This window comes from Scyliorhinus torazame, chromosome 8 (genome assembly GCF_047496885.1).
Source record: "Scyliorhinus torazame isolate Kashiwa2021f chromosome 8, sScyTor2.1, whole genome shotgun sequence".
In the NCBI taxonomy this organism is placed as follows: domain Eukaryota; kingdom Metazoa; phylum Chordata; class Chondrichthyes; order Carcharhiniformes; family Scyliorhinidae; genus Scyliorhinus; species Scyliorhinus torazame.
The window spans coordinates 66906096-66929914 of NC_092714.1; the positions used below are offsets into that span (position 1 = coordinate 66906096).

Below are 23819 nucleotides of genomic sequence, written 5' to 3' on the forward strand. Positions count from 1 at the left end.
GTACTGGAGACTTCGGCGGGGGCGGGATTCACGGCGGCCTACGGCCATTCTCCGACCCGGCGGGGGGGGTCGGAGAATTGACGCCCTAGATATTTTATTGAGTTTAAATTTCATCACCTGTCATGATGGGATTCGAACCTGGGTCCCCAGATCATTATCCTGGATCTCTGGATTACTAGTCCAGCGACAATACCACTGTGCAATCGCCTCACCATATTTACCAAAATTAATTGCCAACGATACTTTTTGGTTCAGAACATCAACCACATTGTTTGTGGCACAGTGGTTAACACTGTTGCCTCAGTGCCAGGGACCCAGGTTCAATTCTGGCTTTGGGTTACTAACTGTGCGGCGTTTTCACATTCTCCTCGTGTCGGGTTCCTCCCACAGGTCAAAGGTGTGCAGGTTAGGTGGATTGACCATGATCACTGCATGGGGGGTTAACACGATAGGGCAAGGATTGGGTCGAGGTGGAGAGTGCTCTTTCGGAGGGTCGGTGCAGACTTGATGGGCTGAATGGCCTCCTTCCTCACTGCAGGATTCTATGGATTTTGTTTTCTCAATAGGGGGAGATAGTGGATTAATGGCAGTATCACTGAACTAGTAATCTAGAGTCGAGACTACTGCCCTGGCGATACAGGTTCAAATCCCAACAGCTGGTGGAATTTAAATTAAATTAATAAAACCTGCAATTCATAGCTAGTCCATGAAACTATCATTGATTGTTGTAAAAACCCATCAGGTGCACTAAAGTCCTTTAGGGAAGGAAATCTGCGATCTTTACCTCGTCTGGCATACATTTGACTCCAGACCCATAGCAATACGAGTGACTATTGTCAAAGGTTTGACAAAGAGTCATCCAGACTCTAAATGTTAGCTCCCTTCTCTCTCCACAAATGCTGTCAGACCTGCTGAGATTGTCCAGTATTTTTTGCTTTCATTACAGAAAGATGTGACTGCACCGGAGAGTGTGAGGGGCAGATTTAAGAGGATCTTGCCAGGACCGGAAAACCTTAGCTGAGGAAAGATATAATAGGCAACGGTTGTTTTCTTTGGAACAGAGGATTCTATGGAATGACTTAATTGAGGGGCCTAGAGTAAATAGGGACAACCTATTTACCTTAGCAGAGAGGTCAAAAAACAGTGGGCTTTTATCGAAAGTAACTGATAGAATAATTAGAGGGGAGGTGAGGAAACAGATTTTCATCCAGAAGGTGGTAGCACCTGGAAGTCACTGCCTGAAAAGGTGGCAGAGGCATAAATTGTCACCACATTTAAAACATACTTGGATGTCTGGCTGAAGAACTGTAGCTTGGCCTACAGATCAAGTGCAGGAAAGTTGGGTTAGAATGGCAGCTCTTCATGGATGCAGACACAATGGGCCGAACGGCCTCCATTCTGTGTGGTACATTTTCTATATTCCAACCAATTAATAGGATGTGCCTTAGGTTCTTCAACAATATTTCTGGAGTAAACGTGGGACAACGAAACGGAATGGATCAGATCTTAAACGAAAGTAAGTTGCCAACTCATTTTGCATCTTTCCCCATTCTTATCAATGAAAATAAAAAAACACGACAGATGAAAATGGCTTGGCTCAGTCAAGTCCCACCCCAACTACAAGACTTTTTACAAGGAGAAAAGGAAAGATAGTCAGCAGCACTCAGCATAGGTTCAGCTTTTTGGAGTGCCATTTGTTGCAGTGTCTTTGAAAAAAAAAAGTGGTCAAAGGTGGCATTTGGAGCAAAGGAATAAAGTATTGTTAACTATGCTGTTAAAGAAGAACTTAAATGGTTAACATTTGAATCCAATAAACATACATACAATTTTGGGAAATAAGAACCAGATAATTAGAATCAACTACTTTTAACATCAAATAAATAGGTGGTGTAATTTTAAAAAGCTTTGCCCTCAGCACAGGGCCTGACTAGAATTAAATCTGTAGCTCTGATTTTATCAGGTACCAATTGTGAAATCAGGGTTCAATGCTCAGAACAGTTTTTTTAAATTAGCCTCATAGTGTATCAAGTAACAAGCTTATTGACCAGGATTTAAAAAAATTAATACATTGCATTTCAAAAGCACTTTGCACAATTAGCATGACCTAAAATCGGACCTTCAGTCCTGTGAACAATTATTATTCTCCAAGTACAAAATAATACTCACGTTGGCCCCAACGCCCTGTCCTTGGATTAAGGTAGTTGGGGTAGAGGCCATTAGGTCTATCCATTTTCTGCAACAACTGCCGAATGTGCAACACCTGCAATTAGTTTCAAATGTATTTTGTCAATTGTGGTACTATTTATATTCATTTCCAATCATCAAAGTTCTTTTATTTCTATATTCATTATTTCCACAAATTTAACAATTATCTTTATCATCGTCTTTCAGGTATGAATGCATCAAACATATAATTCCTACAGTGCAGCAGGAGGCCCTTCGGCCCATTGAGTCTACACCGACCCTCTGAAAGAGCACTGTATCCCAATAATCCCACCTAACTACACATCTTTGGACACTAAGGGGCAATTTAGCATTGCCAATCCACCCAACCTGTGGGAGGAAACCAGAGCATCCTGAGGAAACATGGGGAGTACGTACAAACTCCACACAGACACCCAATTAAACCTGGGCCCTGGTGCTGTGAGGCAGCAGTGCTAGCCACTGTGCCATTATTCAGGTGGTCCAAGTTATGGCCTTCACTGATGCTACCGTTAAATTACTCTGTCACAAACACAGACATGCTTGCAATGTGGAACTAAGACAAGCAGATTCAAATATCAGTTCTCAGACCTGAACCCCCAAAACATTTTACCGAGAAGATGAACATTTTACTGAGAAGAATTACTAGAGTACCAGGCCCATCATGTATTACCTGTTTCCAGAGATAGGATTGTGGAAAAACCTACCCACTATCAATATCAATGCACATATTCATATGCAGGTTGCGTGCTCACTGCGAGTCAATAGGCAGTCTAGTGGCTGAGAACTGAGATTCTCATCAAACACGACATTGGAATGTTTAAGTAGCATTCCAGATTAACTACATTGCCTCTGATCAAAACGGCAATGACACTGTAGATTCAGATTTAACTGATTAAAAACACTTTCTAAATCAGAATGAGATTTTTGTTAATTTCAACATTGTAGATTAAGAGTGCAACAGTTATTACACCAACTATTACACTAATTCTATTTCAGAATAGCTTTCGTCATAATAAATATACACAATTTAAAATTTTGCAATTAATATTCTGCATTCAAAAGATTAACCATTTATATAATTCATGGCTGAAGTTGCACTAATTGAAGGGTTGTTGTTTCAGTTCTCAATCCACAAAGCTACAAGCATCAAATAAATCCGAGCAACATTTTCCAGTCCCGACAAACTTGAGGGCATGAAGACTAAATAAAGGATTTACATTTGGTAGGCGTGGCATGTTCTAACCCTGAAGGGTATTAGCAAACCAATTAGAATAATGACGACAATCTGGCTGTTTCGTGGCAATTTCTTGATGTTATCCAACAAAACTAAAGGATTTATTGAATTCAATATTACAGCATCAACTGTTGGGATTTCAAATCATGAACTTGGGGTCATGAATCCTAAAGCACAAGTTACTAGATAACTGTAACTATCAGTTGTCACTTTCTCCAATAACGTACCGATTTGAAGGACACACCTATAGTTGTGGTCAGGGTTTTATTCATTTTTCATTCATGAATAGAAATTTAATACATCATCTAAGATGAACGGTCCAAAACAATTTTGCAGAAGCCAAGCAACTATCTGAAATGCACCCCAATAAGTAGAAAATGTTGGAAATTAACATTCAGTAGCTTCTCACATATTACAATTAGAGCATTATGACTAGAGTAGTACCACACTATATAATAATTGTCCAGCACTCACTTACTTTTTTGTAGTAGATGGGGTCCCCTGTCAGGTAGCTCAGATGCACAAACTCCAAATGCAGAGTCCCAAATTCAGACAAAATGCTACTCCCAGCAGATGCCCATCCCCAGTTCCGTCCAACACCACTGGCAAATCAAGAACCCAGGCAACAACAAACATATAATCACAAACAGAAGAGCAAAGCCAGTGATCAGATGGTTAAGCACACTAAAAACTGCAAGCAAACAGATCCTAATGACTACTTAATCAGGGATAACATAAATAGCCATTTTAGAGAGAGAAAACAAAATCTTACAATGTAAACATAAAATAAATATTTGGTGACCAATAGTGGCATCATCTTTATTTTATCTTAAACACTTATTTATCTTCTTTTAACAATTTCTTGTGAATGCCATGTAGAAGTTGTCATTAGATAGTCTCCTCGCTCAAAAGCACATGTTAAAGCAATGTCATTGACGTTCTACCATGCAAAACGGTTGTACATTTTTTGCAAGACTATATTTGCAGCATTTTATCAATCCTACCTTTAAAAAAAAATGGTTATTCTCGTCTTCAGAAGGTATTCAATTGGAATTTAGAATCTTACCATCAATTTCAATTGTACTAAAATGATCATTCAAAACAATCTAGTTTCTGCATCAATGTGGATGTCAGCCCATCCTCAGTTCAATGTTTTTTTTATTGGTAGCTGAATAAGCCATCAGTGCCATATGACTTAGAATTTCTTAAATTTGATATCAATAACCTCTTTTTATTTGTCACTGCTCACTGGTATCTCCACTGATTGCTGCTAACTTTATTCTCAGCATCTAGTAGTCATTTTGGATCTCACACTACGTCCAAACATCACTCATGTTATGTCTTTGATTCTAGGCCTAGCCTAACAAGTCCACATCTAACCCATGGCTACCTTAACATTGCCAACACAAATATATCAACATTATCCACATGAAATTCTAACTCTGACCATGAACTCAGCTTCTGCTTTGGCCCAGTTTGCTTCCGGACAAAATACAGTATAGCCTCTCCAGCCCAAAATGCTTGGGAAGCAAGGCATTTTTAAACTTGGAATTTTCTGAATTATAGAATGTTAGAATGCCTAAACACAAGCAGAGAAACTGCAGCAGAGACATAAAGCATGCCAAAATCAGGAAAAAGGACACAAAAATACTTGTTTTCAAAACCATTCTTTTGAAAATATGGGCCGATGCACTAATGGACAGTGGTCCAGAATTAAATTGAGCATCAACAGTAAGCAATACAATCCTTTATGATTTTTTTAAGGCTTGTAAATCCTATACATTAATAGTATATTTGGAAAAGTACATTTGAAGACACTTGCAGTTACCTCACATTCATACCTAATATGTAGCCTCTACACTAGCGCTTCCTGAACTATGTTCTAACGTGACCCAATTTAACAAATACACACACACACACACAGTAATCAGCCCCTCACCCTGACCACCCGCTCACACGTGCACTAATCCGCCACTCTCCTCATACACAATAAGTCCTCTCCGCACCCACCCACCAACCAGCACCACGCACGCAAACACACACACACACACACACACACACACACACACACAGCATGGACTGCTTCACCAGTAATCAAAGTTCTATCTCTGAAGCATTGTTATAGGCATAGTAATGCTCATCAAATGTAATTAATAAACTGCTTCAAGTAGCAGAAACACAGGAGGGGCCTAGGAAGCAATCGTGGATTGACCATTGATGCAGGCTTCTACTTTTGAGATGAAAACAATAGATAGTCAACTATTCTTTGTTTCCACTATGGTTTTGGTATTTGCACAAAGTAATTCTGAACAAGGCTACATAAATTATTCTGACCAAGGCAAAAATAACTCAGGTCCCACAGGCAAAGTGACAAGTGAGTTGTGACAGTAGATTAACCGCCGAAGACAAATTGTGGCCCAAATGAAATTGCCACAAGGACTGCCCCATCAGAATGACAAAGCAAATACGACTAGCTTCAATAAAATCTTGCAGTTCACTATGGCGGGTTCAAGCACTGGATCAGGACTTCAATGCATAATCTGGTTTGACACACCAGCATAATGCTGTGGGAAGCAGGACGTGCTGTCCTTCAGAGGTGGCTACTCAATGAATGTAAAGAAATCCCATAGATTTATCCAGAAAACAAAGAACAACAAAGAACAAAGAAATGTACAGCACAGGAACAGGCCCTTCGGCCCTTCGGCCCTCCAAGCCCGTGCCGACCATACTGCCCGACTAAACTACAATCTTCTTCACTTCCTGGGTCCGTATCCTTCTATTCCCATCCTATTCATATATTTGTCAAGATGCCCCTTAAATGTCCCTATCGTCCCTGCTTCCACTACCTCCTCCGGTAGTGAGTTCCAGGCACCCACTACCCTCTGCGTAAAAAACTTGCCTCGTACATCTAATCTAAACTTTGCCCCTCTCACCTTAAACCTATGCCCCCTAGTAATTGACCCCTCTACCCTGGGGAAAAGCCTCTGACTATCCACTCTGTCTATGCCCCTCATAATTTTGTATACCTCTATCAGGTCGCCCCTCAACCTCCTTCGTTCCAGTGAGAACAAACCGAATTTATTCAATCGCTCCTCATAGCTTATGCCCTCCATACCAGGCAACATTCTGGTAAATCTCTTCTGCACCCTCTCTAAAGCCTCCAAATCCTTCTGGTAGTGTGGCGACCAGAATTGAACACTATACTCCAAGTGTGGCCTAATTAAGGTTCTATACAGCTGCAACATGACTTGCCAATTCTTATACTCAATGCCCCGGCCAATGAAGGCAAGCATGCCGTATGCCTTCTTGACTACCTTCTCCACCTGTGTAGCCCCTTTCAGTGATCTGTGGACCTGTACTCTTAGATCTCTCTGACTTTCAATACTCTTGAGGGTTCTACCATTCACTGTATATTCCCTACCTGCATTAGCCCTTCCAAAATGCATTACCTCACATTTGTCCAGGTTAAACTCCATCTGCCATCTCTCCGCCCAAGTCTCCAGACAATCTAAATCCTGCTGTATCCTCAGACAGTCCTCATCGCTATCCGCAATTCCACCAACCTTTGTGTCGTCTGCAAACTTACTAATCAGACCAGTTACATTTTCCTCCAAATCATTTATATATACTACAAAGAGCAAAGGTCCCAGCACTGATCCCTGTGGAACACCACTGGTCACAGCCCTCCAATTAGAAAAGCATCCCTCCATTGCTACCCTCTGCCTTCTATGGCCTAGCCAGTTCTGTATCCACCTTGCCAGTTCACCCCTGATCCCGTGTGACTTCACCTTTTGTACTAGTCTACCATGAGGGACCTTGTCAAAGGCCTTACTGAAGTCCATATAGACAACATCTACTGCCCTACCTGCATCAATCATCTTAGTGACCTCCTCGAAAAACTCTATCAAGTTAGTGAGACACGACCTCCCCTTCACAAAACCGTGCTGCCTCTCACTAATACGTCCATTTGCTTCCAAATGGGAGTAGATCCTGTCTCGAAGAATTCTCTCCAGTAATTTCCCTACCACTGAAGTAAGGCTCACCGGCCTGTAGTTCCCGGGATTATCCCTGCCACCCTTCTTAAACAGAGGAACAACATTGGCTATTCTCCAGTCCTCCGGGACATCCCCTGAAGACAGCGAGGATCCAAAGATTTCTGTCAAGGCCTCAGCAATTTCCTCTCCAGCCTCCTTCAGTATTCTGGGGTAGATCCCATCCGGCCCTGGGGACTTATCTACCTTAATATTTTTTAAGACACCCAACACCTCGTCTTTTTGGATCACAATGTGACCCAGGCTATCTATACCCCCTTCTCCAGACTCAACCTCTACCAATTCCTTCTCTTTGGTGAATACTGATGCAAAGTATTCATTTAGTACCTCGCCCATTTCCTCTGGCTCCACACATAGATTCCCTTGCCTATCCTTCAGTGGGCCAACCCTTTCCCTGGCTACCCTCTTGCTTTTTATGTACGTGTAAAAAGCCTTGGGATTTTCCTTAACCCTATTTGCCAATGACTTTTCATGACCCCTTCTAGCCCTCCTGACTCCTTGCTTAAGTTCCTTCCTACTTTCCTTATATGCCACACAGGCTTCGTCTGTTCCCAGCCTTTTAGCCCTGACAAATGCCTCCTTTTTCTTTTTGACGAGGCCTACAATATCACTCGTCATCCAAGGTTCCCGAAAATTGCCGTATTTATCTTTCTTCCTCACAGGAACATGCCTGTCCTGTATTCCTTTCAACTGACACTTGAAAGCCTCCCACATGTCAGATGTTGATTTGCCCTCAAACATCCGCCCCCAATCTATGTTCTTCAGTTCCCGCCTAATATTGTTATAATTAGCCTTCCCCCAATTTAGCACATTCATCCTCGGACCACTCTTATCCTTGTCCACCAGTACTTTAAAACTTACTGAATTGTGGTCACTGTTACCGAAATGCTCCCCTACTGAAACATCTACCACCTGGCCGGGCTCATTCCCCAATACCAGGTCCAGTACCGCCCCTTCCCTAGTTGGACTGTTTACATATTGTTTTAAGAAGCCCTCCTGGATGCTCCTTACAAACTCTGCCCCGTCTAAGCCCCTGGCACTAAGTGAGTCCCAGTCAATATTGGGGAAGTTGAAGTCTCCCATCACCACAACCCTGTTGTTTTTACTCTTTTCCAAAATCTGTCTACCTATCTGCTCCTCTATCTCCCGCTGGCTGTTGGGAGGCCTGTAGTATACCCCCAACATTGTGACTGCACCCTTCTTATTCCTGATCTCTACCCATATAGCCTCACTGCCCTCTGAGGTGTCCTCTCGCTGTATAGCTGTAATACTCTCCCGAACAAGTAGCGCAACTCCGCCTCCCCTTTTACATCCCCCTCTATCCCGCCTGAAACAGTGGGATACATCCTTCGCATATGGCCAACCAAAGCAGATATACTGATTGTTTATCTCATTTGTTGCTTGTGAAATCTAACAGTGTGCAGGCTGGCTGCTGTTCTAGTCTACAAAACAACTGATTTACTAGAACACAGTAACATGCCACACAAAAATTAATCAAGATATCTGCCATCAAGGGCAGTCGGTAGTTTTAAAAATCATCATTTTTCAAAAGCATGGCAACTAAGGGGAACATTCACTGATTTACGTACATCAATTGACCATCCCCTTCTCTAATACTAAAAGTGACAGAGGTCTTATGCAAGACAGGAGGACCTGTTTGCGTTTAATGTTATGACAGTCAAGATCTGTGGACTATTAAGGTGTGCTATGGACCAGGGTTTAGAGAACCCCAAAGTGTATCATGGAGTTTACCTGACCCACAACTTTTAATAGATTGTGTATGGGGCGCACACGACCCACTCTACAGGTGTGGTACAGCAGAAATGGGAAAGTATTTTTTTTAAAGCAAAACAATGTTTACTCTATGAATTCAAGTTAACCTTTTTAAAACATACAGTGAACATCTTAGCAACCATTAATTCAAATACAACCCCCAAAGAATACAACACTAAGTAATTGTTAAGCTGTCCTTTTAACATCCAGAAGACTTTTTAGAAAAAACTTTCAGCAGAAGCACATCAGGTTAAAGTCACTACTAAGAGCAGTTATTAGTTTTAAATCACCAAAGGATCGATTTACATTCTTTAGATTACAGAAAGACTCCAATAAACCTTCTGGCTGTGACTGCAGCTATCCAGCTCTGAAAACAAAACTAAAACACACCCTGCAGCAAACAGCCTAAAACGAAAGTAAAAAGCTGACAGACAGCCCAGCTCCACCCACTCTCTGACATCACTGCAGTAATAAACACTAATTTCTTAAAGGTACTCTCACTACAGATACTTATATACACACCCATTTATAAACACCAATTTCTTAAAGGTACTCTCACTTGACAGGTGTTGCCAGTAAAAACATACTATGTCTGTTCTTACCTTTTAAGCTACTTAAGATCAGAAGAAGTGATGGAAATAAATACATGGAAGGAAAGATAATGCAGATTCCAGGTCTACATTTGAACACTTTATGATGACTTTTATTAACTTCTGAAAAAGGCATTAGGTGATACAATAGCTTTTAATAATAGGATTGTCTCAATTTACCACACTGCTGCTAAATCCAAGTGATCTTAGGATAGTGCACAAACCAGATTTTCAAAAAATCTTTAATGGGATGTGCATGTTGATGACAACGCCATCATTTGTGGCTCATTCATAATTGCCCTCGAGAAGGTGGTGGTGAGTCACCTTCTTGAACTATTGCAGTCCATATGGTGTAGATACACCCACAGTGCTGTTAGGAAGGGAGTCCTACAATTCTGATCCAGTGACAGGAAAATATTAATGATATAGCTCCAGGTCAGGATGGTTTGTGACTTCGTGGGGAGCTCCATGCCCACAATCAAGAAGTTGAAGAGTGTAAGTTCACACATTTAAATTACTACTGTACATGGGTGTTCAATGAAGATTGGACAATACTCTTGCACTAGAGAGGATTCCATGAATATAGGCACTGAAGTACTGAAGGAATAAAATTGTATTGGAAAAAAGCAAAGTAAACCCCTGGTTGAATTAAACAGTTTATCTTCCACATGATTCAAATAGTGACTTCAGCTGGCAAATATGCTGGCCATTTTATGCAGTGGGATCCCACAAACAGATTGAGAGACGAATGACAAGTTGATCTGTGTTTTTATTTTAAAACTCTAACAGCTAAAATGTCATCCAGGACCCCAATAAAAGTTCCTTTTAAGGTGTCAAGTAATGCTTTGGGTTCTTGATCTTTAACCAGAAAAGATACGCACGACTTCCACTTATCTCAATGAAGGACAATACTTCCAAAAATGCTGAATAAAGACAGTTTAGGTTAATAGCTCCAAGACCCAATCCGACCAACTGAACCCTGCTGACACAATGCAAAACATTTCACTCTGGACATTCACATAATAAATTTTGTCTAGTAGTAAAACTCAAACTGAAAATCAACAATTCTATTAATAATGAATAATCTAAAAAATGGATGTTATTTATCACCAAAGTTTAACTCACGTAAAATATCACACTGCAAGATCAAAACTTTATGCCACACCAAATACTATGACCTCCATAAATAAGCTGTGACAATGATTTGTGAAAACATGTACTTTCCCGACTCATACTTGGTAAAGGATTTCTGGCTAAAAACAGCAGTGTATATGGGGAAAACATCTCTGAAATGGGTTAGAAACAAAACAAAGACCAACAGGAACAGCAGAAACATGACCACTCTCAGAATCATGCAATGCAGTTTAGTGTTGCACATCAATACTAGGCATATCTGCTCCCAGATTTTACCTTCTCCTCATAAACAGGATTCCCCAATAAACAGGAAATGTGGAGGAACTCCAAATGAAGAGAGCCAAACTCTGCAAGAATGCTTGCTCGTTGCAAGGCCCATACATAATAACGGCCTATCGCACTGGAAAAAGAGGCATGTTCAGTTACAAATTGCACCTCCTCTCTCACCACCATTTACCTTAAACATACCACGTGACTTGGCTGTAGACAAAGTCACAAAGATTAAATGTTCTAATGATCAAATTTTCTGAAAAAGTGTAGCAGAATATTTTATGTTACGAAAAGAGGAACAGCAGCTCCTCGAGTCTGTTCCGCCATTTAATGAGATCATGGCTGGTCTGTGGCCTAACTCCATATAGCTGCCTTTGGTTTTGCTTAACAAAAATCTATCCATCTCGAAATTAAATTTAACTACTCTAGCTTCAACTACTGTTTGTGGGAGCGAGTTCTTACCCTTTGAGTGAAGAGGTGCTTCCTAACACCTCTCCTGAGCCCTCATTTTTAGACTATCTTTATCTACCTTGTCTTTCTTGTTAATATCTTAAAATGTTTCGATCAGATCACCCCTTAGCCTTCTAAATTCTAGCGAAAACAGGCCTAATTTGTGCAATCTTTCCTCTTTCCCACGCCCAACAGAGAACATTAGTTTTTCTTGAGCAAGGTTATGCTAAAATCATATGCAAGTTAATTCAATCTGTTTTATCCCCTTCCTCAAAATTAATGTAGGTGGTAGAACTGGGGTGTGGGAATTGGGCAAGGTAAGTAATATTCCCAGTTTACATAGTTCCCTTAAATTTTGATCAAAGAAAATGTAAAAACACATCTCATCAGCCCAAGAACAAACAAATCAGTGAATAGAAGTTACAGGAATAATTCAGTTGTAGAAATTGGAACTTTGCCACCAATTTGAGTGCAGAGCAAAGCAGTATTTAACCACAATGACATTACCATAACCCAGAAATAGAGCAATTTTATCAAAGCCTGACATGATGTTACAACACGAACCCTAGATATTTCTAAACTCCAATTTAGTCAATAACTGTACTTCTAAAATATAAAAAAGTGATTCACAGCCAAATGTTGAGACAATGAGCAAACAAATTTGATTTCAGGTCTGAAAAGACCAAATCAATAACACCACCATTGAAGATGAACTTTGCTTACTTTCATTCACTATGCTTGTATCACTAAAGGGTACAAAGCTATCTTCAATTATAGGCATTATGCTACTTGACTTGGTGATCCATATTATGCAGGCAACCAAGTCAGAAAATCTGAAAAAGCTGTAATAAGAATGGTAATGTGCAGTTCTACATATCCACATTGGCAACTTCAGTGTCCATAAACCTTATATCCATCAAATGAAGGAATTTGGTAACCCCCTTTGGCAGGTTTCAGACCCCCTTTGGTGGGTTTCAGAGAAGGGTTATTCTCACTTCTGAACAATACAAAGAACAAAGAACAATATAGCACAGGAACAGGGTCTTCGGCCCTCCAAGCCTGTACCGGTCATGATACCAACCGTGGCCAAAACCCTCAGCACTTCTTTGTGCCGTATCCCTCTATACGCATCCTATCCATGTATTTGTCAAGATGCCTTTTGAAAGCAGTTATGTATCTGCTTCCACAACCTCCCCTGGCGTTCCAGGCACTGCGTAAAAAACCTGCCTCGCACATCGCCTCTAAACTTTGCCCCACAGACCGTAAACCTATGCCCACTGGTGACTGACCCCTCCACCCTCGGAAAGAGTGCCTGCTATCCACTCTATCCATGCCCCTCATAATCTTGTAGACCTCTATCAGATCACCCCATAACTGCCGTTTTTCTAATGAAAACAGTTTGAGTCTATTCAGCCTCTCCGCATAGCTAACACCCTCCAGACCAGGCAAGATCCTGTAAACCGCCTCTGCATCCTCTCCAAAGCCTCTACATCTTTCTGGTAGTGTGGCGACAAGAATTGTGCACAATATTCCAAGTGCGGTCTCATCAAGGTTCTATACAACTGTAGCATGACTTGCCAGTTTTTATACTCAATGTCCCGTCCAATGAAGGCGAGCATTCCATATGCTTTCTCGACTACCTTGTCTACTTGTGTTGTCACGTTCAAAGATCTGTGGGCCTGCACACCTAAATATCTCTGACTTTATATATTCCTAAACAGTTTTGCCATTTACGGTATATTTCCTCTCTATGTTAGACCTACCAAAAAGGAATTACCTCACAATTGTCCAGATTAAACTCCATTTGCCATTTCTCTGCCCAAGTCTCCAACCTATCTACGTCCTGCTGTAAAGCCAGTAAATAACATGGAAATGTTTCATACCACACTGAAGACAATCAAGTATAAGCAGACTCTCGCTGTTCTGCAATACCTTGACAACACAGAAGATGGTTGTACTTAAGCCAGAAATTTAAACAAGAGGAAAGTTACTGGGTTGCACTATAATACTTAATTTGGTGGGGAGGGTGAAAGCTGATCTGGCAAGGACTCCCTCTATCACTGGCAGGTCGGGTACAGGCGGTTAAAATGAATGTGCTGCCGCGATTCCGGTTTATTTTTCAATGTCTGCCGATTTTCCTGCCAAAGGCTTTTTTTTTTTATAGAGAGATTGAAGGGATGATTACCTCGTTCATTTGGGGAGGGACAGTGGCCAGAATTAAAAAGGTGCTACTTCAGAGAGGAATGCAGGCAGTGGGTTTGGGTCTTCCGAACCTGATGTATTATTACTGGGCGGCGAATGTGGAGAAGATACGGAGCTGGGTCAGAGGGGTTGACTCCCAATGGGTCAGAATGGAGGAGTTTGGGCAGGGGGTCAGGACTGAAGGCGCTAGCAACAGCGCCGCTTCCGATGGCCCCGGGGAGATACTGAAGGAGTCCGGTAGTAATAGCTTCGTTGTGAATTTGGAGGCAGTTTCAACAGCATTTTGGGTTGGGGGCAGGGTCAAGGGAAATGCCGATTTGGGGGATCCATAGATTTGAGCCAGGGAAGTGGGTTGGAAATTTTCGGAGATGGGAGGAGGAAGGGAGAATGGGAGGACACAAAGATGTGTTTCTTGGGGGTCGTTTAGCGGGATTGAAGGAGCTGGGAGCAAATAATGGGCTGGAGCAGGGGGAAATATTTAGATACATGCAGGTTCGAGACTTTGCCAGAAAGAAGATAGAGCTTCCCAGTAGAGCCGGCTTCCACATTGCTGGAGGAGGTGCTGACGACAGGGGGACTGGAGAATGGAGTAGTATCATCGGTTTATGGGGCTATTTTGGAGGAGAAGGCGCCGCTAGAAGAGATCAAGACAAAGTGGGAGGAAGAGTTGGGAGAGGGTATGGAGGAGGGGTTCTGGTGTGAGGTGCTCCGGAGGGTGAACGCCTCCACCTCGTGTGCGAGGTTGGGGCTGATACAGCTGAAGGTGTATACAGCACACTTTACAAGGGCGAGGGTGAGCTGGCTCTTTGAGGGGATAGAAGATGTGAAAGTTGCGGGGGGGGTGGGGGGGGGGGGCGCAAACCACGTTCATATGTTTTCATCCTGTCCAAAGCTGGAGGATTACTGGAAGAAGGTTTTTAGGGTAATCGCTAAAGTGGTGCACGTGAAACTGGACCCGGGGGCTCGGGAGGCCATATTCGGGGTACTGGACCAGCCGGGGTTGGAAACGGGCGCGGAGGCAGATGTTGCAGCCTTCGCCTCATTGATTGCCCAAAGGCAGATCCTGTTAGGGTGGAGATCAACCTCACCACCCTGTGCCCTGGCGTAGGGACCTGTTCTTGATGCTTGAAAAGGTCAAATTTGAACTGAGGGGAAGGATGGAGGGATTCTACAATTCATGGGCATTATTCATTATACACTTTCGAGAATTGGATCACATCGAATATTAAGGGGCTTGGGGGACTGTATGTGTTAATGGCGAGTATGGGCGATTCCTGATTCCTCTTACGTCATTTGTGTATGTTAACATGCGGGCTAATGTCTGGGGTTTGGTGGGAGGATGGGATCGTTGTTATTGATATGGGGATTGACATTACATTCGTTACTGATTACTGTTGGGTGTAAATTTGGGAGAAAATGTGAAAAAGGAAAATAAAAAATATTTTTAAAAATTAACACTTTTTATCAATCCAAAGATTTGTTGTGGAGTACCAGCTTTAAAGCATCACACACCAATAATCCGGTGTACTGAACTACACAGACTGTTGACTTTAAGGTATTATTCTGTTTATACAGTTACTCTTTTCCTGAATCAGGATTGTTCAGTGTGTTATGGAGTTAGGCAAGGCAATTTTAAATATAATTTCATAAATTATAGACGATAACTGAATAAAAGAAAGCCATTTGTCACATTGTGCTATCTTTTCGAAAACAAATCGTACTACCTTGGTATCCTGCATAGTTCTGTATTCTTCCCTGCTTCAAACAGTTATCCAAGATTGATTTTTTAAAATGCCACCGTCTCTGCCTCAACTACTCCCTATAGCAAAGCATTTCATGCTCGCAAGTCTGTACTGATCAATTTACTTATTCCCTTACTGACAGTAGTAAATTAATAAAGCTTTGCTATTAACTCCCCAAGCAGAGGAAATGGTCTTAACAAAGAAACGAGCATGAGACAGTCATTCGGCCCTTCAATCATGACAGATCCTCTATCGCAATGTCATATTCCTCCCTCTACTCCTAATACCAGTTAAGGTCTAAAACATTCTCTCTTTCTTGAATATATTCAGTGACTTGACCACCACAGGTTCACCACCCTTAGGGTGAAGAAACATTTCCTCATCTCAGTCCTAAATGGTCTTCCCCATATGCCATAACTGTGGTTCCCTGGTTTTAGGTTCTCCAGCCAGGGAAAATATCCTCCCTGTGTCTAGGATGTCCAGCCCTGTTAGAATTTTATACGTTTCAGTCAGATCTCCTCTCATCCTGAAAGACGTGCCAGATCATCGACATGGATACCACCATTAACGTGAGAACACCACCCACCAGGTACGCGGTACATACTCGTGCGACTCGGCCAACGTTGTCTACCTCATACGTTGCAGGAAAGGATGTCCCGAAGCGTGGTACATTGGCGAGACCATGTACACGCTGCGACAACGAATGAACGGACATCGCGCGACAATCACCAGGCAGGAATGTTCCCTTCCAGTCGGGGAACACTTCAGCAGTCAAGGGCATTCAGCCTCTGATCTCCGGGTAAGCGTTCTCCAAGGCGGCCTTCAGGACGCGCGACAACGCAGAATCGCCGAGCAGAAACTTATAGCCAAGTTCCGCACAGTTGAGTGCAGCCTCAACCGGGACCTGGGATTTGTGTTGCATTACATTCATCCCCCACCATCTGGCCTGTGAAATCCTACCAACTGTCCTGGCTTGACACAATTCACACCTCTTTAACCTGGAGTTACCCCATCTCTGGATCTGTAAAGATTTAATCACCTGCTAATGCTCGTATTCCAAGCATTGTCTGGCATCTTTGAATCTGTCTGTATACATGTTTCTGGAACATACCTCTTCATTCACCTGAGGAAGGAGTAGAGCTCCGAAAGCTAGTGACATCGAAACAAACCTGTTGGACTTTAACCTGGTGTTGTAAGACTTCTTACTGTGCTCACCCCAGTCCAACGCCGGCATCTCCACATCATAATTGCAATACGACATCCCTAGTTCTGAACTCAAATCCTCTTGCAATGAAGGCCAGCATACATTTGTCATCCTAATTGCTTACTGCAACTGCCTCCCCACATTCATTGACTGCTGTACAAGGCACCCAGATGTCTTTGTATATCCAGACTTTCCAATATATCACCATTTAAATAATATTCTTCCTTTCTGTTTTTCATACCAAAGTGTGTAACATCATATTTACCCATATTGTACTGCACCTGCCATGTGTTTGCCCACACACTCAACTTGTCTAAATCACCTTGAAGCCTGCTCTCATCCCCCTCATAACTCAATTCCGCCCATGGGCACCATCAACACTGCTCTTACCAATATCCTACCCCCATACCCCTCCACCCCACCCCACCCCCTGAGTCCAAGACTCTTCTCCCATTCCTCAGCAATTGCCACTTAGTCTCCATTCATCATCTTTCTGGAGCAGTATGGCTGACACTGGAAAATGAATTAAATGGGGGATAGAATCAAATTTGCATTCCACCAGCCCTCCTTGGTGTCATTTTTTGATCAATTATGCACTTGACTTACCTAATGAAGACACTCAAGGGAAAATCCTTCAATTACTTGAATTGCCAATGTGCAAAGAATAATTATTTACGTACAAATCAGACAATAATTCACAATCTCAATTCTTCAATATTCTCTATAGTTTACATTAGAAATCATTCTAAGACATACACTCTGTGTATTAACAATATGAATATTTATGTTCTATTACTAGCATTCCAATCCAATTATTCAAATTTGCAAGCCTGTGTTTTAAACAAGCCTCTCCAATGATCACGTCGGTAGTTTTGCAAGACTATACACTCAAAATAGCAGTACCATTTGATGTAATGAGAGTACTATTCCAAATAAATTACTTCATGCTTGATCCCAAAAATATCAATTAGCTATAGTGTACATTGTTCTGCTCAATTAGAACCAACTGTTATACGCAGATTGGACATCAAGTTACATGAATGACACCAATATGCATATTTTAAAAAGTCATTCACATTTATTCTGTAGAACCAATTCACAAATACAATTATAGGAAACAGCTGGAATTTTGCTCAGAAATTCAAGGACAGTGCAATAAAAGGATTTATAAACTATTTCAGCTACTTTCTGCACTCTTTAGTTAAAAAAAAATGATTGCAGAATGTGGGGAAAGCCATGTGCATATCCTCAAAAGTGATAACAGAATACAATAAAATGTGCAGAATCCTTTATCCGTAAATCCAAAAACCAGACACATCTAAAAGCCTAACTTTTTTGAACTTCATCAACCTTGAGCGCAGAAGTCTGGCCTGAGCTAACACGGCCTGAACCTTGCCGACCATACTCGACCTTTAGCGCAGGAAGTCTAGTTGTTTGTCCACACCGTTTACTTTGCATACCCTCACCGACAAGCAGAATTGCAGATGGCACCACAGGTGGGAACATATTACAGGTACCCTTATTCAGTGGTACATTTTATTTATTTTACACTATAGCTACCTTAGGCTTCGGCTGTTGTAACGTAAATAGGCCTGGGTCTATTCATTTTTTTTTTCGTTCATGGGACGCGAGCATCGCAGGCTGTACCAACATCTAGTTCCCATCCCCAATTGCCCTTGAGGGGGCAGTTAAGAGTCAACCACATTGTTGAGAGTCTGGAATCACATGTAGGCCAGGCCAGGTATGGACTGCAGATTTCCTTCCCTAAATGGCATTTATGAACCAGGTGGGTTTTTCCGACAATCAACAATGGTTTTATGGTCATCATTAGACTTTTAATTCCAGATATTTTATTTTATTGAGTCTAAATTCCATCACCTGCAGTGGTGGGATTCGAACCCAGTCCCCAGATCATTATCCTGGGTTTCTGGATTACTAGTCCAATACCACTATGCCACTGCGGTCTCCGAAAACCAAAATTATCTGAAATGCAATTGGCCCCAAGGGGTTCGAATAATGGATACTTGACATGTAATAAAAATGCAACGTAGCTTTTTTACGACAACCTTGGTTACCATACCATAAAATACTACACAGTTGGTAGAGGTCTACAAATTACATTCACGTATCAATTTGTCCCTTCACCATATGTTGCTGCAAAATAATCTGTCTTTTCAATTCTTCCTCAAATGCAGGTCTTGTGATACTTTCATAGTTAAATGTTGATCATCATAGGATTACTTCTTTCATGCTGTCAGTCCCCGGCAAACTATAAATCTTTACATCTTACTAATTTCACATTAAATCTGAGTACTATATGTCAGAATATGCTTCTTACTTTGAACACAAGTTGTTGCATAATGCATCACGTTATCGTGCAAGTAGAGAAATACTTTTGATGCATTAAGTTGAAAAAGCACAGTGACAAGATATGACCAACTTGCAGCCCCTATCCTGTATATCACATACAAAGTGCAGCTAGATTGTGTTACAATGGTTAGAATCCTTTGAAAATATCAGTACGTCAAGGAGTTTCAAATGTAGGTCATAGCCTGTATTTGTGTCCTACTGGTGGGGGTATGCATCAAATTCAAAGAAGCGGGTGCAAGACTGATTGAGGATTCCGTGATAATTTGCTAATTTAGAATTTGTAAAAGGAATTTAAACTTTTAAACCACAATTAAAACCTGTTACCCTTTGAGAACCTACAAGTTGATAAAATGAGCATTTTTGTTTTCTTGCTTTTGAAAATGACCTTAAGTACACTAATGGAAAATGTACTTGCGTTTAAAATATTTTTAATGCAAATCTTTCTTGAAATTAGTAGAAAATCAACATATTTATGGTTTTGCAGAGGAAATGCTCAAAATCTTCAAACAAGTGAAGAAATTAATTTAAATCTAAATCATCTCATTGCTCAAAAAGAAAAGTCAAATAGAAGCCAAATAATGGATAAAAATATAACTAAAACACTAGACTTATGCATCCTTCCAAGAAAGAATATTTAATCTTTTCTGGAAAAAATACACCGATTGGTTTGATGTCTAATATCAGAGAATATGCTACTCATAAATATTGATCCTAAACATTCCAACAACTACAGTATAAAACAATTGATGTCCATCCAATAAAATAAATAAATGCCATATAATTCACAATATTTAAAGATATGCCGCCGGTATTAGTAATCTTGCATTGTAGTTACATTGTACATACCAATCTACTAGTTTGTGCTTCTAATGTGCAACAGCTACATGGGTCAGAGTTATAATACTGTTCAGATTTTCTAACTTTTCAGCATTGCAAAGTATGTTCCAGTCCTGGAACACATGCAGATATCGGCATGAAGATGCAAGCACATTTGTTCATGTATAGCCACATCACATCAATATTAAACACTGAAAAGTGAAAATTGATTTTTTTTTTTTTAAAATAAGCTTGCTGTATATACTTGCTTTTTGGGACAAAACGATAATGCAGCATTTCAACAAAACTGCAGCGATTTTAACTCCTACATTCATGCAACATCTTGTTGTCCATAAACTATGATCATACTGCCATGTTGAATTGCAAAACAGATTGAAAATCTCTTAACTGCTGCAGTTTTCATTTATCCTACCTTATTTGGTGTATAGTGGGATTAGATGCCATTGTAGCACAAGTGCCAGTAAAACTCAGTTAATCAGTTCTTTTCACACCCAACCAATGTAGAATGCAACATTAGGTACGCAAGCTCACCTCTTCAAATTCACCATAGCCCAAGGGATGCCTGTCGGGGTGTTAAAGGAAGGCAATAGCTTCTCAGCAAGTTGTGCAGCTTTCTGTTTAAAGACCTAGAGAAGCAAATGAATATATATATATATATTTTTTAAAACACTAGTTTTGTACTCGAGAGTAAATAAAAGATAATAAAACAACAGTTTTGAGGATAATTAGATCAATCCAAAGCAATTTTAACAGATTTTGAAGATGATAAACCTCTGTGATATCTAGATCCCACGCACTGAAACGAGTATTTCAAATTCACGTTTGCAAAATCCTCCCTACCACAGCTCCCTACCACAATCTTGAGCAGAAAGATAGTTTCTAGCAAGTTGAGCTTTAAGTGGCCCAGATACATTATAAGTTAGAAAATTGCAAGTTTGGGCATGTACGGAATAATGCAGTTACAGACCCAGATGTTTGTTATATATAAGTGTTACAATGAGGGAATACAATGAAAACTGCCTAAAAATATAAGATTTGGTGCTCTAACTCAAAACATCTCCATGTATTTGGACCTTTGATCTAATCATGAGTAAATTTATCACCATCATTTTCCTTCCTCCTCTCTCACAGGGTAGGATGGGAGGGGTAATGAGTCTTCTTCTTAATCATTTGAAAATGGTTAAGGGAAGCATAAAATGTGTCTTGGCTCGATCTCGGTTAGTCTATCAACCTATTAGGATCAGTGACTGAATCAGCAAAAGCACTCAATCATTTGAATCATGTATGGCTTATTGTGCATAGAATAATGCCAATTTGCCTCGATTTCTACAAATCCTTATCTTCAGAGATAATCATTGAGGGAGGAATCGCCAGTGAAAATGGCACAGATGGGGCCATGTGCTGGCCATCTCCCTTCATGCAGGCTCCTAGAACAGCAAAGTAATTTACATTTAGAGATATATCAAGTACAGTCAGGGATGGGCAACAAATGCTGGCCAAGACAGTGAGGCCCATGTCCCTTGAATGACTTTTAAAAAAAAAAATTGGGCAGAAGTTTCCACTCTAGAGACTAACTGGAATTTTCTGCCAGTGGAAATTTACACTCCTGCTGAAGTCTATGGACTTTGAATGGCTCACTGCATCGTCCAGACTCCCCCACTCTGTGACGAGGCCAGCCTCGAGAGCAGTGGTGGGCAAATAAAATCGGCGTGATTCTTGCTGGCCTGTTAGACGAGTCTTCACTCCAGATTAGCTGCTTTCCAGCTCATTAATTATGTATAAACAAGCAACTCATCCAATCTCTTGGTAGGCCGGGTTGGATTCATCCACTTCACTGATACCTCCCTTGGGTTGAAGTTCTGGCACCATATATAAATCGCCACCCACTCACATATTCACTCTCTGTAGCCCAGGAGGTATTGTTGTGGGGAGCGATGGTTCTGAGATGCAGCAAACCCTCAGCACTCAAATTCAGCGACCAGTGTTTGGAGTGGCAGGCAGTCCAGGACCAGTGGGAGATCTTCTACCCCACAGATGGCAGCAGGATGGCCACCAACCACACCACGACAGTTGGCAAGAGGCCGCAAGGAAGGTCAGCACATTTGGACCTCAGAAGAGTGCAGCCCTCCAGTACAGGAAGAGGATGAATTATTTCATGCACTCCACCAGAGTATGTCAACCTTTCTCAACTCTCACTTTCATCCAGCCATCAGGCATTCGCAAAATTACAGTGACAGGGATCTCACACCTACCAGCAGAAGGGACATTCTTTCACACACTCTTCATTATCATCTTCTCTAACATCCTGCACAAGTCATTTATTTAGGCCTTACATGTGACCACTCAGCACACATACCATGCTTATCATCTGCACTTGCATCCGTGCTGCTCACACTCATTAGGGTCCCACAACAAGAGATCCCCAATCAGAGTTGGGGGGGGGGGTCAGAATTGAGGCCGCTCGAGGGCAGCACTGTGGCGCAGTGGGTTAGCCCTGCGGCCTCACGGCGCCGAGGTCCCAGGTTCGATCCCGACTCTGGGTCACTGTCCGTGTGGAGTTTTCACATTCTCCCCGTGTTCGTGTGGGTTTTGTCCCCACAACCTAAAGATGTGCAGGCTAAGTGGATTGGCCACGCTAAATTGCCCCTTAATTGGAAAAAATGAATTGGGTACTCTAAATTTATTAAAAGAATTAAGGCCACTCATCCCCTTAGAGCAACAGGTGGCAGAGCTCACCGGTGAAGAAAGCGTCTGTTCCTGCGCCAAAAGTGAGATCGGCATTTCCCAACAAGTTCATGAGGATCTATACAATTGTCACCGCCACCCACCAACGCAGAGTGCTCTTTCGTACAAGTGATTCTTAACCAACCACTAATTGCATCTTCTCTCTATTACAGCTACCAGCAAGAAAAGGCATCAGGAAACCATCAGCCAGTTTGTCTGTCCCAGCCCTCAGAACACCTCAGATTAGGAGGTCGAGGAATCATCCAAGGAAGTCCCACATTACTTCATTCAAATGCATCCGCCACAGGTGCAGAGATGCTTCAGTTGCTCCTATTTCTAGGGCAGACTTGGGGGGGGTCACCATCTGGTGAACAGCATAGAAACATGTCCACAGCAGACGGAAGCAGTGACATCCAAGATCTCTGACACAAAAAGACCGCTGGTGACCAGGCCCCTGCTGAGCCAGAGTCCAATGACAGGCCTTTGGAATTAGCCTGAGAAATGTTGGACCACCAAAGACAGGCAAGGGCACAGCAGGCAGAGTCATCATAAGCTATCACCAGATTACAACGAAGGATGGAGGAGTTCACCCACGTTATGCCTGATGTCATGGCACCATCTTGCGAGCGCATCAAGGGAACCATTGGAAGGGTGGTGTCCGCCACAGAGATCCTGGACCTGCACTTTATGGCGGACAAAAGCCAAGATTTGCACACCATCGCTGTAGCCATGAGTGGGATCCATCAATGGCTAGGTGAGGGGGGCATGGGGCACCACGACCTCCCGTCAGGTGCCCCTTCGCCTCAAGGAGCCTTGAAGCAGCTCTCGGACACTCACAGGGAGCACCAGATTCAGTCAGACACTCTGGGGGAATCCACCCAGGACTCTCCAAATCTCCTCTGCTTGTGAGCCAGTAACTTCAGTTGCTCAGGTTGATGGGGGTCACCTGCCCACAGCAGGATACCTTTAGCAAGCTGGAGCCCTCCAGAGGACATCCACCAACGTCACTTCATTCAACAGGACATAGAAGTC

The 23819-nt window shown here is 41.9% G+C and overlaps 1 protein-coding gene across 1 annotated transcript in view; it reads right to left on the minus strand.

The window, feature by feature from the left end:
* Positions 1–23819, minus strand: part of man1a2 (mannosidase, alpha, class 1A, member 2) — a 180856-nt gene that overhangs the window by 57407 nt on the left and 99630 nt on the right. Inside the window, 3 exon segments of the mRNA XM_072513775.1 lie at positions 2167–2260; positions 3918–4041; positions 20595–20689. Of these exon segments, the coding sequence (XP_072369876.1) occupies positions 2167–2260; positions 3918–4041; positions 20595–20689 (313 nt within the window).